Source organism: Corylus avellana, chromosome ca6 (assembly GCF_901000735.1).
Source record: "Corylus avellana chromosome ca6, CavTom2PMs-1.0".
In the NCBI taxonomy this organism is placed as follows: Eukaryota; Viridiplantae; Streptophyta; class Magnoliopsida; order Fagales; family Betulaceae; genus Corylus; species Corylus avellana.
In genome coordinates this window covers 29,723,893-29,735,413 of record NC_081546.1, presented here as the reverse complement: position 1 = coordinate 29,735,413, position 11,521 = coordinate 29,723,893, and the positions used below count along the sequence as shown (strand labels likewise).

General features: G+C 45.2%; 1 protein-coding gene across 1 annotated transcript; it reads left to right on the top strand.

Moving 5' to 3' along the window:
• The first annotated feature begins 4,543 nt into the window (after positions 1–4,543).
• Positions 4,544–5,851, top strand: LOC132185580 (uncharacterized). Its single transcript, XM_059599339.1, has 3 exons — positions 4,544–5,011; positions 5,076–5,163; positions 5,205–5,851. Exons 1-3 carry the CDS (start codon positions 4,544–4,546, stop codon positions 5,849–5,851), a joined length of 1,203 nt encoding a protein of 400 aa, XP_059455322.1.
• Positions 5,852–11,521: the final 5,670 nt, after the last annotated feature.

Genomic DNA, 11,521 nt, shown 5'->3' with positions numbered 1-11,521 from the left:
ATTCCTAAGCATGATTTCATTTTATGGCTTGCTGTACAGGACAGGCTCCTCACTGGGGATCGGTTGATAAAATGGGGATATAAAGGTGAGGTTAAGTGTTTCTTCTGTTATAACCAAATTGAAAGCAGGGATCATTTGTTTTTCGAGTGTAGCTTCAGTTACAGAATATGGAAGTTTTGTATGCATCATTGCCATGAAAAAAACTCTCATATTATCTGGGATGAGGTTCTAAAGTTAGGAATCAGTAAATGGGAAACTAAAACTCTTAAAGGTCTCATCTGCCGCCTTGTGCTAGGATCTGTTATTTACAATTTGTGGTGCCCTAGAAATGAAATAAAACACTCTAGTCAACCTATTTCTGAGGAACAGATTTTGAGGAAAGTTCTTTGGGAAGTGAGAACAAGAGTTGCTGGGAGGGGCAAGTTTCCTAAAACCAGAGAGAATTTGGTTTTAGCTGCTCAGTGGAATTTACCTACAGATTTATTCTTGTAATAGCTGTAGTGATAGTGTGGTTTGTAATTAGGCCCTTGGGAGGGCGTCTTTGTTGGTAAGGCTTGCTGGTTTTTTTTGTGGTTTGGTTTCGTTTGCTGTCTGTACTCTCATCTGCAGACTACATTCTGGTTTTTTTTAGTTGGTTGGGGTAGGCCTCTGTGAGGTCGAGTCTTTCAACCTTCTGAAAAAGGCTTGTATTTGGTGTTACTATTGTTGATTGGTTTGTTTGCTAATAAAGTCTTTTATTCATCAAAAAAAGGGGAAACTCCGGTATGAGACTTAACCTTACTAGAAAAGAAAACTATATTTCCAATTGCCAGATGAAGCACTCTTGTCTGCATTCCAAGTGGATTTCATTTATATTCTTTCACGGAATCCTTCTTTTGTTTATGAGCTCAAGTTTGAAATCTGCGAGTATTCCTGCTTCTGCAGTTGAGTCCGATCGCATGGCGTTGCTTGACTTATTTTTTATTCTTATTTTTTCACTTTCTTGATTTTCAAAAAACAAAAACAATCTACAAGGGTGCATACCTAGTGAGCAAGACATTTTTTCAACTTGGTGGGAATGATCTGTCTGCTACTATCTCTCATTTGATTTATAATATATCTTCTGTTGGGTCATGGATCGGCCAAGTAAGGACCAACATACCTCAGGGCCCAAATTTAATGAATAAACTCGCTAAGACTAATTAGCCTACTTGAAAGCTCAAACAGTCTAGCCCGACAGCTAGTCAGTTCACGGGGCATAATGGTCTTATGCCGAGGATCGATCAGTCATCTCACCTAAGAGATATATGTTATCCCTATACAAACGGAATAATCATATCTCTCATATTCAAACAGCTATCTACTCTTAACAAAGATGGATAAGCTGTGAACATTTAAACACATAGACAGGTACCCGAGGAATACTCGGGCATCCCTATCTAGCGCCAACAATGCAAATCCGCTTATCCCACGATTTTAGACTCCTAAGATCACGGAACGGCTAACAACCCATATCTTTCGATGATAATTGCACAGTAAATATTCAAGGATAAGGGAGTCGAAGTGTACAGGGAACAAACTATTCCATGCTTATAAAATGCAAGTCACGACTCAACTTTGAGGTAATTGCAACTCTTGCTCTCTATCTCTTTGTTTATAATATTCTCTTCACCCAAATACTTACTTAGGCATCGGAGCTTCCCCGTCGGAGCACCCGCCAGTAGCTTTGATCCTTTTGTTTACTTTCTTGTAGCCCGACTTCTCCTCGTACACAACAACGTCTCACGGAGATCGTGCCACATCATCACTTGGAAACTGTGCATCAACATCTTCCATATACTATTTCAATGTTGCTTAAAACTAACTGCATGGAAGCCTTCCACCAGATGTTGGCCTTACTCTTCCTAACCTTGAAATATTTTACGGCGGTGTTAATAGTTTCCCAGGACTTATTTCCGTGTCATTGTCAAATGCTTCTAGACTTGGGCATCTTGCATTCGATCAAAATGATCTCACTGGGATGGTGCCTCAAAATCTAGGAAGTTTGCATGACTTAGTTCATCTTAATTTTCAGGGAAATAGACTTGGAAATGAGAAAGCTGATGACCTGAATTTTCTCGATGTTTTGGCTAACTTAACTAGTTTGGAGGCCTTAGGTCTTGGCTGTAATCAATTTGGTGGAGTACTACCCAGCACCATAGGCAAACTTTCCTCCCAGCTGAATATTCTTACTTTGGGTGGAAATATGATACATGGAGGAATACCCATTGGGATTGGAAACCTTGTTAACTTGACCCTTATAGGATTAGAAAATAACTATTTGGGAGGTCCTCTCCCAGATGGTCTTGGGAAGCTCCAACAGTTACGTGCACTATATTTGAACAATAACAATTTTTCAGGGTCAATCCCTGAAAAATTTGCGGATAAAATGACAGTTAGCTTAATTAGGAGTAACACTTGAAGCTGCAATGTAAAAATCTGCTTTTTAATGTCAAAGCCACATCTTCAAACTGCCACCTCTCTGAGTCACCAATTCATTGTATTATTGTAAATGGAGCCTTCACATTAATTAACACTTGCAAGATATCATAATGGGAGCCATACAATTTATACTCTACCTGTAGAAATTAACATACCAAAGTGTAATTTTGGGTATGGTGGCATTAAGATAGTTTCGAGAAAGGTTTCCAAGATCAGAAGGAATGGTCCCTGTTGGGTCACAGATCAATCCCATAAGGCCCAACGGGCCTTAGGCCCAAGTCTTCATAATTACATAGGGATGCCAAACCCTTAGTTGACTTAGCCCGAGGAGGTCTCAGGCCCCTAGCTTGAGACATAACTCATATGCCAAGATAGTCAGCTGAGGGACACATCAGACAATCCATTATAAAGATATGACTGATCTTCCGATATTCAGGTTATCTGTGTCGATCAAGATACGTCAGTTTGCCTCTAATCTAATGTAGGTGACCGAGTCCGACTTAGATATTCTGGTGCAACATCGTATGGGGATCATAATCCTTATCCCATGATCTTAGGCCACTAAGATCACGGAACAGCTAACAAACACTATCCCACTTTTCAAATGTTTGCACAGCAGATATTGAGGGATAAGGTTCCTGAATGGATGGGAAATCAAATCCCTCGCATGCCTATAAATATAAGCCAATTCTCAAATACTAAGGTAATGACAACTTTTTCTATCTCAACTCTGTGTTGTTTATATCCCTTCTTTTTTTAGTTACTGACTTTGGCATCGGAGTATCCCCGTCGAGAAACCACCGGGGACTCTAATCCACTTGTTTGTTCTTGTGTGCAAGACCGACCCATCCTCAGAAATTACCTCATAAACACCGACCAGTCCTCGGACGTAGCTGTGCGTACCAGAAATTGTGCCACGTCATCCATCGGAAAATTGTGTTTCAACAGTTTGGCGCCATCTGTGGGAACGAGGAAGAAGTATTTTCATCGGTTCCTGACAACAATCCAAAATGGTAACTACGCGTGCGTCACAACCGTAGCACGATGGCGGAGCTGGGGTGCTCGGCGTAACTTCTACTCCTCCAGACCTTGCCGAGTTCATGAAGCAGATGACTGCTTCCATGGATGCTCTGAAGAAACAGAACGAAGAGCTTGCTACCAAGCTCACCGTTGCTGAGGGCCGCAACGGCCGGGGAGAGCGTGAACGAGAAGAACGGCGAGAGAAGAAGCGAGAAGAAAGGCGGGAGAAGGAGCGGCGAGCACTTATCCGCCGGGGTAAGCGGATCGAAGGAAGCGCAAGTTCGATTCATGGTAGCCGTCATACCACGGTCCAGAATGAAGGGTACCGTGAGAGGTCCAATGCTGAAAACGAAAAAGTCATGAGGGGTCTAGCGCCGACAGGTCTGAAAGACCTCACCGCAGCAGGTCTCGTCGTGAGAGACATCACGAAAGATCCCACCGTAGCCGTTCTCGTCGTGAAAGAGCCCACCATAGTCATGAGAGATCCCATCGTAGCCATTCCCGTCGAGAGAGGTCTCACACTCGTCGCGATGAGACTAACGTAACTGCAGAGTTGGGAGATCTGAAAAAGAAATGGGCCGAGATGGCAGATAAGATAGCTTACGGGGAGAATGGAGCAATGGCAGAAGAACTCATGAATAACAACTTGCCCTTCACAGATAGGGTGATGAACTTTTCCTTGCCTGACAAGTTCAAAATGCCCCACATGGATAAGTATGACGGCAATGGAGACCCTAGCGAGCACATGGAAGGCCTCCGAGCACACTTCATTCTTCATGGCACCCCATATGAGATTATATGTCTAGTGTTTCCGCTAACTTTAGTAGGAGCAGCTTTGGAATGGTTCGTAAGGCTTCCAGCCAAGTCCGTAGATAACTTCAAGTCCCTGGGATGCCTCTTCCTCAGCCAATTCTTGGCTACTCGGAAAAGGAAGAAAAGCCCGTCTTACCTCCTCACATTGGTCCAAGGGAAGGATTAATCCCTGAAAGATTTCATGCTCAGATTCAATAGAGAGAAGTTAACAGTAGAAAATCCGAATGAGCAAACGGTGCTTGATGCACTAATGCATGGGGTACGTGCTGAAGGGCCACTGATGGCCGAATTGTCAAAGAAAACAACGATGATAACTTTTCGTCACTTTATAAATAAAGCCGAGGAGTATATCAATCAAGAAGAAGCCATGGCTGCCTTGATGAAGTCCCAAGAAAAGGTTACCCAGCAGGAGGAGACCAAGCGAAAAGAAACTCGTAGAGAGAAGAATGATACAAGAGTCCCACCAGTAAACTCAGGGAGAAGGCAGGAGAAAGCATCAAAGTGGTCGGATAGCTTAGCTCCCAAACCAAGGAATGACTCCCAGCGGAAGCTCGGTAAATTTACTCCGTTGAATGCCAGTATGACCGAAGTTTTGACGGAGATTAGAAGGGACCCCAACTTCAAATGGCCGACCAGAATGAAGGGTTCGGCATCGAAGCGAGACCGTAGTAAGTTTTGCCAGTACCACAATGAAGCGAGACACTTGACGGAGGAGTGTGTATCTCTTCGCCATGAGATAGAGTCCTTCATTAAGAACGAAAAATTAGTGAGGTTCCTGGCAGATGAGAGAGACCGAGGAAGAGACCACCAGCAACCGCTACTGCTTGAGGGGAACCGAGGAATCGCCGAGGACTGAAACCAGAGGCCAAGGTATGATACTGGCCCGGGGAATGAGTGGTATGTCGAACCAGCTCATAACCGGCAGGCAGAGCCGAGGACTGATCGGGATGCTCGACCCCAAGCTGGGAATCATGATGTGATAGGAGAGATCCTAACCATTTCCGTAGGAATAGCTGGCGGAAGGGAGTCTAGCTTCGCAAGAAGGGCTCATGCCAGAAAGGTGCAGACCGAGGAGATTTACTTCCTTGAAAGACCAACCAAGGCCCAGAAGCAAGAACTCGTGGTTTTGTCATTCACCGACGAGGATGCTAAGGGGGTAATGATGCCCCATGATGATGCGTTGGTAGTGACCGTAACGGTAGCCAACCATTTGCTCCACCGAATATTGGTAGATAACAGAAGTTCAGCTGACATCCTGTATTGGCCAATTCTCAAACAGATGGGAATAGATCGTAGTAGGATCGCCCCATTTGGTTCTCCATTAGTCGGATTTGCGGGAGAGCAAGTACAACCAGTCGGGATTATTTCGCTTCCCGTGACTGCAGGAACAGCTCCCAGGCAATCAACTGTTATGGTGGATTTCTTGGTAGTCGACCGACCATCAGCTTACAACGCGATAATTGGTCGGCCAACTCTGAATAAGTTGAAAGCGGTAACTTCAACTTACTATTTGAAGATGAAATTTCCAACGGAAGAAGGTGTTGGAGAAGTCAAATGAGACCAAACTGCAGCAAGAAAGTGTTATGTCACTTCCCTGAAAAAGCCGTCGGGAGTTATACCATTGACAGTCGGTACCGTGGGAAGTAGGAAGGAAGGTGAACCGAAGGGGGAGCCTGCCGAGGTACTAGAAGATGTGGTCGTGGCAAACAACAAAGTGATAAAAGTCGGTTCTCAGCTCTCCTCAGAGGTCTGAGAAGGCCTTATTACTTTTCTAAAAGCAAATTTGGAGGTATTTGAGTGGACACACGAAGATATGCCTGGTATTAGCTCCGAAGACATATTCCACCAACTCAACGTGGATCCTAGCGTTAAGCCAGTAAAGCAAAAAAGAATAAAGTTTGCTCCTGAGCGGAATATGGCGATAGCCGAGGAAGTGGAAAAGTTACTTAGAGCTCGGTTCATTGAAGAAGTACACTATCCCGACTGGTTAGCCAATGTGGTATTGGTTAAAAAATTCAACGGAAAGTGGAGAATGTGCGTAGACTTCACGGACCTCAACAAGGCGTGTCCAAAAGACAGCTTTCCTCTTCCCCGCATTGATGCACTGGTCGATTCGAAGTCTGGTTATGACTTACTCAATTTTATGGATGCCTTTTCCGGTTATAACCAGATCTGCATGCACCCTGAAGATAGGGAGAAGACTGCATTCATTACCGACCGAGGCTTGTATTACTATAAGGTCATGCCCTTTGGTCTCAAGAATGTAGGGGCCACGTACCAGAGATTGGTAAACAAGATGTTTCGAGGGTAGATAGGCCGGAACATGGAAGTATACGTCGATGACATGCTGGTGAAAAGTATGTTACCACAACACCATACAGCCGACCTACATGAAACGTTTGAAACGTTAAAAAGGTATGGGATGAAGTTAAATCCTGCGAAGTGTGCGTTCGGAGTATCCTCTGGTAAATTCCTTGGCTATATGGTGTCCAACCGAGGAATTGAAGCCAACCCAGAGAAGATCCAAGCAGTTTTGGACATGCAGTCTCCGAAGAATACGAAGCAGCTCCAACAATTGACAGGCAGAATAGCAGCACTTAATCGATTCATCTCTCGATCCACTGATAAGTGTTTACCATTCTTCAAGATTCTCTAGAAGGCCTTTGAGTGGTCCGAGGAGTGCAAAGAAGCCTTTGAGGCATTGAAGAAGTATTTAGCCAGCCCACCTTTGCTCAGCCGAACAGTCCTAGGAGAGGTGTTGTATTTATACTTGCCAGTCTCTCCAACAGCAGTTAGTGCCGCCCTTATGCGAGAAGAAGAGGGGGTCTAAAAACTGGTATACTTCATCAGTCGAGCCTTGAAAGTGGCCGAGGAGAGATATCCCCAAATGGAAAAGCTAGCCTTTGCTTTAACCATCGCATCAAGAAAACTTCGGCCGTATTTTCAAGCTCACACAATAAGAGTGCTTACTGAATACCCTCTCAGGAAGGTGCTTCGTAAGTTGGATTTGTCTGAAAGGCTGGCTAATTGGGCAATTGAACTCGGGGAGTTTGATGTAGAGTTCATTCCTCGGAACTCCATCAAGGGTCAGGCATTAGCAGATTTTCTAGCAAAGTTTACAAACCTACCAGATGCTGCACAATGGCCAAAGGATGAAACTTGGGTAGTTTACGTGGATGGATCGTCCACAAGAAGACACGGTGGAGCTGGAGTAGTACTCATTACCCCAGAAGGGGAAGAGCTGCATTGTTCCATAAGGTTGGAATTCAGAACTTCAAACAATGAAGCCGCGTATGAGGCTGTGATAGCTGGACTAAGCCTAGCTCGAGAAATGGGAGCCGAATTCATAGAGGTACGAAGCGATTCTCAGGTGATTGTTGGGCACGTCCAAGGGGAGTTCGAAGCAAAGGGGGGTAAGATGAAGTTGTACTTGACAAAGGTGCAAGACATGTAGAGATTTTTCAAAAAGTTTTGTATTGTGAAAATCCCAATGAATGAAAATGAGAAGGCCGACCATCTTGCTCGGATCGCATCAACCGAGGAGAATGTAAGGGAGACTGAAGAGGTAACTCAGACCCTGGCTCAACCTACAATAGCCGAGGAAGTTCTGGTCGTGACAGCAGAAATAGTGCCAGACTGGCAGAAGGAAATGGTAGAGTAACTGGAAAAAGGGATTCTCCCAGATGAAAAAAAAAAAAGCAACAATCCAGCTGAGGAAAAAGGCTGCTAGATTTACAATGGTGAATGGAACCTTGTATAAACGAGGTTTCATGTTGCCGCTTCTCAAATGCATTTCCAAAGAAGAGGGTAATTATGTACTTAGGGAAATTCATGAAGGCGTATGTGGAAATTATTCAGACTCCAGAATGTTGGCGCATAAGGCAGTACGAGCAGGCTTCTACTGGCCTAATATGACTAAGGACTCGGTGGAGATGGTCAGACATTGCGACAAGTGCCAGCGTTTTGCCAATATCAATAAGCAACCCCCCGAGGAGCTAAGCTCGATCTCATCACCATGGCCCTTCTCGCAATCGGGGGTAGATATAGTGGGACCGCTACCTCGTGGCAAAGGGGGTGTTCGATTTGCAGTAGTGGCAGTAGATTATTTTACAAAGTGGGTGGAAGTAGAAGCCCTAGTAAACATAACGGCCAAGAGCATAGAGAAATTCGTATGGAAGAATATCATTTGCCGGGACGGCATTCCACATGCATTCGTCACGGTAAATGGAAAGCAATTCGACTGCGATTCATTCGGAGAATGGTGTGCTAAACTCCACATAAAGAATTATTTCTCGTCCCCAAGCAAATGGCCAAGTGGAGATTACTAACAAGTCAATCTTCAAACTTTTGAAGAAGAAGCTCGGTAACCGAAAAGGAGATTGGGCAGAAGATATCCCGGAAGTCCTATGGGCGTATCGGACTACGAGAAGAACTCCAACCGAAGAAACCCCTTAAGCACTGGCCTTTGGATCCGAGGCAGTCATACCTGCGGAAGTAGGCTCGGGCAGCTTCCGAGTAGAGACTTTCCAACCTGAGAGAAATGACGAAGGCCTATTGCTACACCTGGATCTGCTGCAGGAAAAGCGAGATCAAGCTCAAGTATCCATATCAGCATATCAGGAGAGAGTACCTCGGTATTTCAACAAGAAGGTCAGACATCGAAGTTTTCAAGTCGGAGATCTTGTATTACGAAAAGTTACCATGGCCACCAAGGATCCGACCTAGGGCAAGTTCGCTCCCAACTGGGAAGGACCCTACAGGGTGACCAACAGCCAAAGAACGGGAGCTTACTACCTTGAAGACTCAAAGGGAAAGATGCTTCCCCGACCGTGGAACGCGAAGCATCTCAAAAAGTACTTTGTTTAAGTTGTAATTTCTTTTAAGGAGTTTTACCGTTGTTTTATTTACTGTTTTATGTTTGGTTGAATAAAAAGTCTCCTGAAGTTACAATAATTGAAGTATGTTCACCTAACTCGCTTCTCGGGCAAGTTCCCGAGGACAGTTAGATTCGCCCCTCAACTCTCTCCTCGAACAGGTATCCGAAGAGTAGTTGAGGGAGACAGTCAAAAAGACTATAACTCCCCTAACTCGCTTTTCGGGCAGGTTCCCGAAGACAGTTAGATTCGCCCCTCTACTCTCTCCTCGGACAGGTATCCGAAGAGTAGTTAAGGGAAACAATCGAAGAGACTATAACTCACCTAACTCGCTTCTCGGGCAGGTTCCCGAGGACGGTTAGATTCGCCCCTCTACTCTCTCCTCGGACAGGTATCCGAAGAGTAGTTGAGGGAGACAGTCGAAGAGACTATAACTCACCTAACTCGCTTCTCGGGCAGGTTCCCGAGGACAGTTAGATTCGCCCCTCTACTCTCTCCTCGGACAGGTATCCGAAGAGTAGTTAAGGGAGACAGTCGAAGAGACTATAACTCACCTAACTCGCTGTTCGGGCAGGTTCCCAAAGACAATTAGATTCGCCTCTCTACTCTCTCCTCGGACAGGTATCTGAAGAGTAGTTGAGGGAGACAGTCGAAGATACTATAACTCACCTAACTCGCTTTTCGGGCAGGTTCCCGAAGACAGTTAGATTCGCCCCTCTACTCTCTCCTCGGACAGGTATCCGAAGAGTAGTTGAGGGAGACAGTCGAAGAGACTATAACTCACCTAACTCGCCTTTCGGGTAGGTTCCCGAAGACAGTTAGATTCGCCCCTCTACTCTCTCCTCGGACAGGTATCCGAAGAGTAGTTGAGGGAGACAGTCGAAGAGACTATAACTCACCTAACTCGCTTTTCGAGCAGGTTCCCGAAGACAGTTAGATTCGCTCCTCTACTTTCTCCTCGGACAGGTTCCCAATGACAGTTAGATTCGCTCAACTCTCTCTTCGGACAGGTTTCCAAAGAGTTAGATTTTCGAAAATATTATCCAACCCCTTGGATAGATTTTTGAGAAAAGTTAGAATTCAAGGGTAAAAATGCGATTCCAGATTATCCTTTGGTTATATGGAAAGACAAGAAAAATGACCAATATCTATTTTATTAAAGAAAAGTATATATACAAACAGTTGAAAATTACAAACTAAACCCCTTTCGGGTCGGTTGGCTTGGAGACCTTGGCAGCAGCAGAAGTGCCAGCAAGGGCCTGAGGATCCACAGCTTGATTATCATTTGAAGGCACACTTTCCTCAGGATTGGAGCCAAATTCAAAGATCCCTTTAGCATCAGGCATTTGCTCCTGGCCGAGAGCAATAATCTTTTCCAAGGCTTCATCGGTAAATGGAAGTTCATCGGCCTCCACCTTGTTCAGGTCAATAGAACAGGAAGGGTCTTGAGCCCAAGCTCGGAAGGTCTCAAACCCAAAGGTGATCCCATCCAACCACGCATTGTCGCGAGTCCAAGCAGCATACTACAGCTGCTTCTCATACTTTCGAGCCCGGTCATCAACCTCCTCCAGCCGAAGCTCAGACTTCCTGAACTTGTCCTTGAAAAAGTTTTTTCTCTCATCAGCCACTGTTTGGGCCGAGCGAGCCTCCACTACCAAGGTTTTCTGAATGTCCCTCTCGGCATGAGCTTCTCTAACCTACTTCAAAACCTCAGCTAGTCTCTCTTCGAGCAAGGTTTGATCTTCCCTCATCTTTGAATTTTCTCTGAAGAGGCGGTTATTGTCAGCCCGAAGAGCCTTTGCCTCTACAGTCAGAGCTGAGAATCTTTCGTCAGCAGCAGCCCGGCCAGCTCGCGCCTCGGCAGCCTCAGTCAAAATCAGAGACTGCTGCTGGCCCGTAGCCAATAGCTCCTCATCCTGTCGAGAGATGATCTCCCTTAATCTGGTATTTTCAGCCTCAGACTCCGATAGTTTTTGCTTCGTCTGAGAAAAGTCAGCTTTCAAATTCTCGGATTCCTCGGCCGAATTTTACACAGCCTTCATGAAGTTATAGTAGAGTAACATCGACCTCATAATGCTCTGAAATAGAAAAAGGGTTAGCATGTGGATAAAACGATATAACAAAAACAAAAGTCTAGGTACTTACTACAAACTGATAATAAAGGCTTGATTCAATCATTCCCCGAGTCGAGTGATCACGTTGCCCTGACAATTGGTCATGGGGCATTAGAGCCACTAGCGCCGAGAAAGGGTTTCCCAAAAGGTCACCCCCGAGGTTGGTAAGAGGTTGGCCTACCGACCAATCAACGCTGGGGGGTTGTATCCGAGAACAATCCGCGGCGCGGTCACTTTCGG

Excerpts from the sequence above, each read along its gene's own strand:
- LOC132185580 (XM_059599339.1), top strand. The coding sequence starts at position 4,544 with ATGCATGGGGTACGTGCTGAAGGGCCACTGATGGCCGAATTGTCAAAG. Across the intron at positions 5,012-5,075 it reads GACACTTGACGGAGGAGTGT|ATGAGAGAGACCGAGGAAGA; the intron begins GTATCTCTTCGC and ends GGTTCCTGGCAG. Across the intron at positions 5,164-5,204 it reads GACTGAAACCAGAGGCCAAG|CTCATAACCGGCAGGCAGAG; the intron begins GTATGATACTGG and ends ATGTCGAACCAG.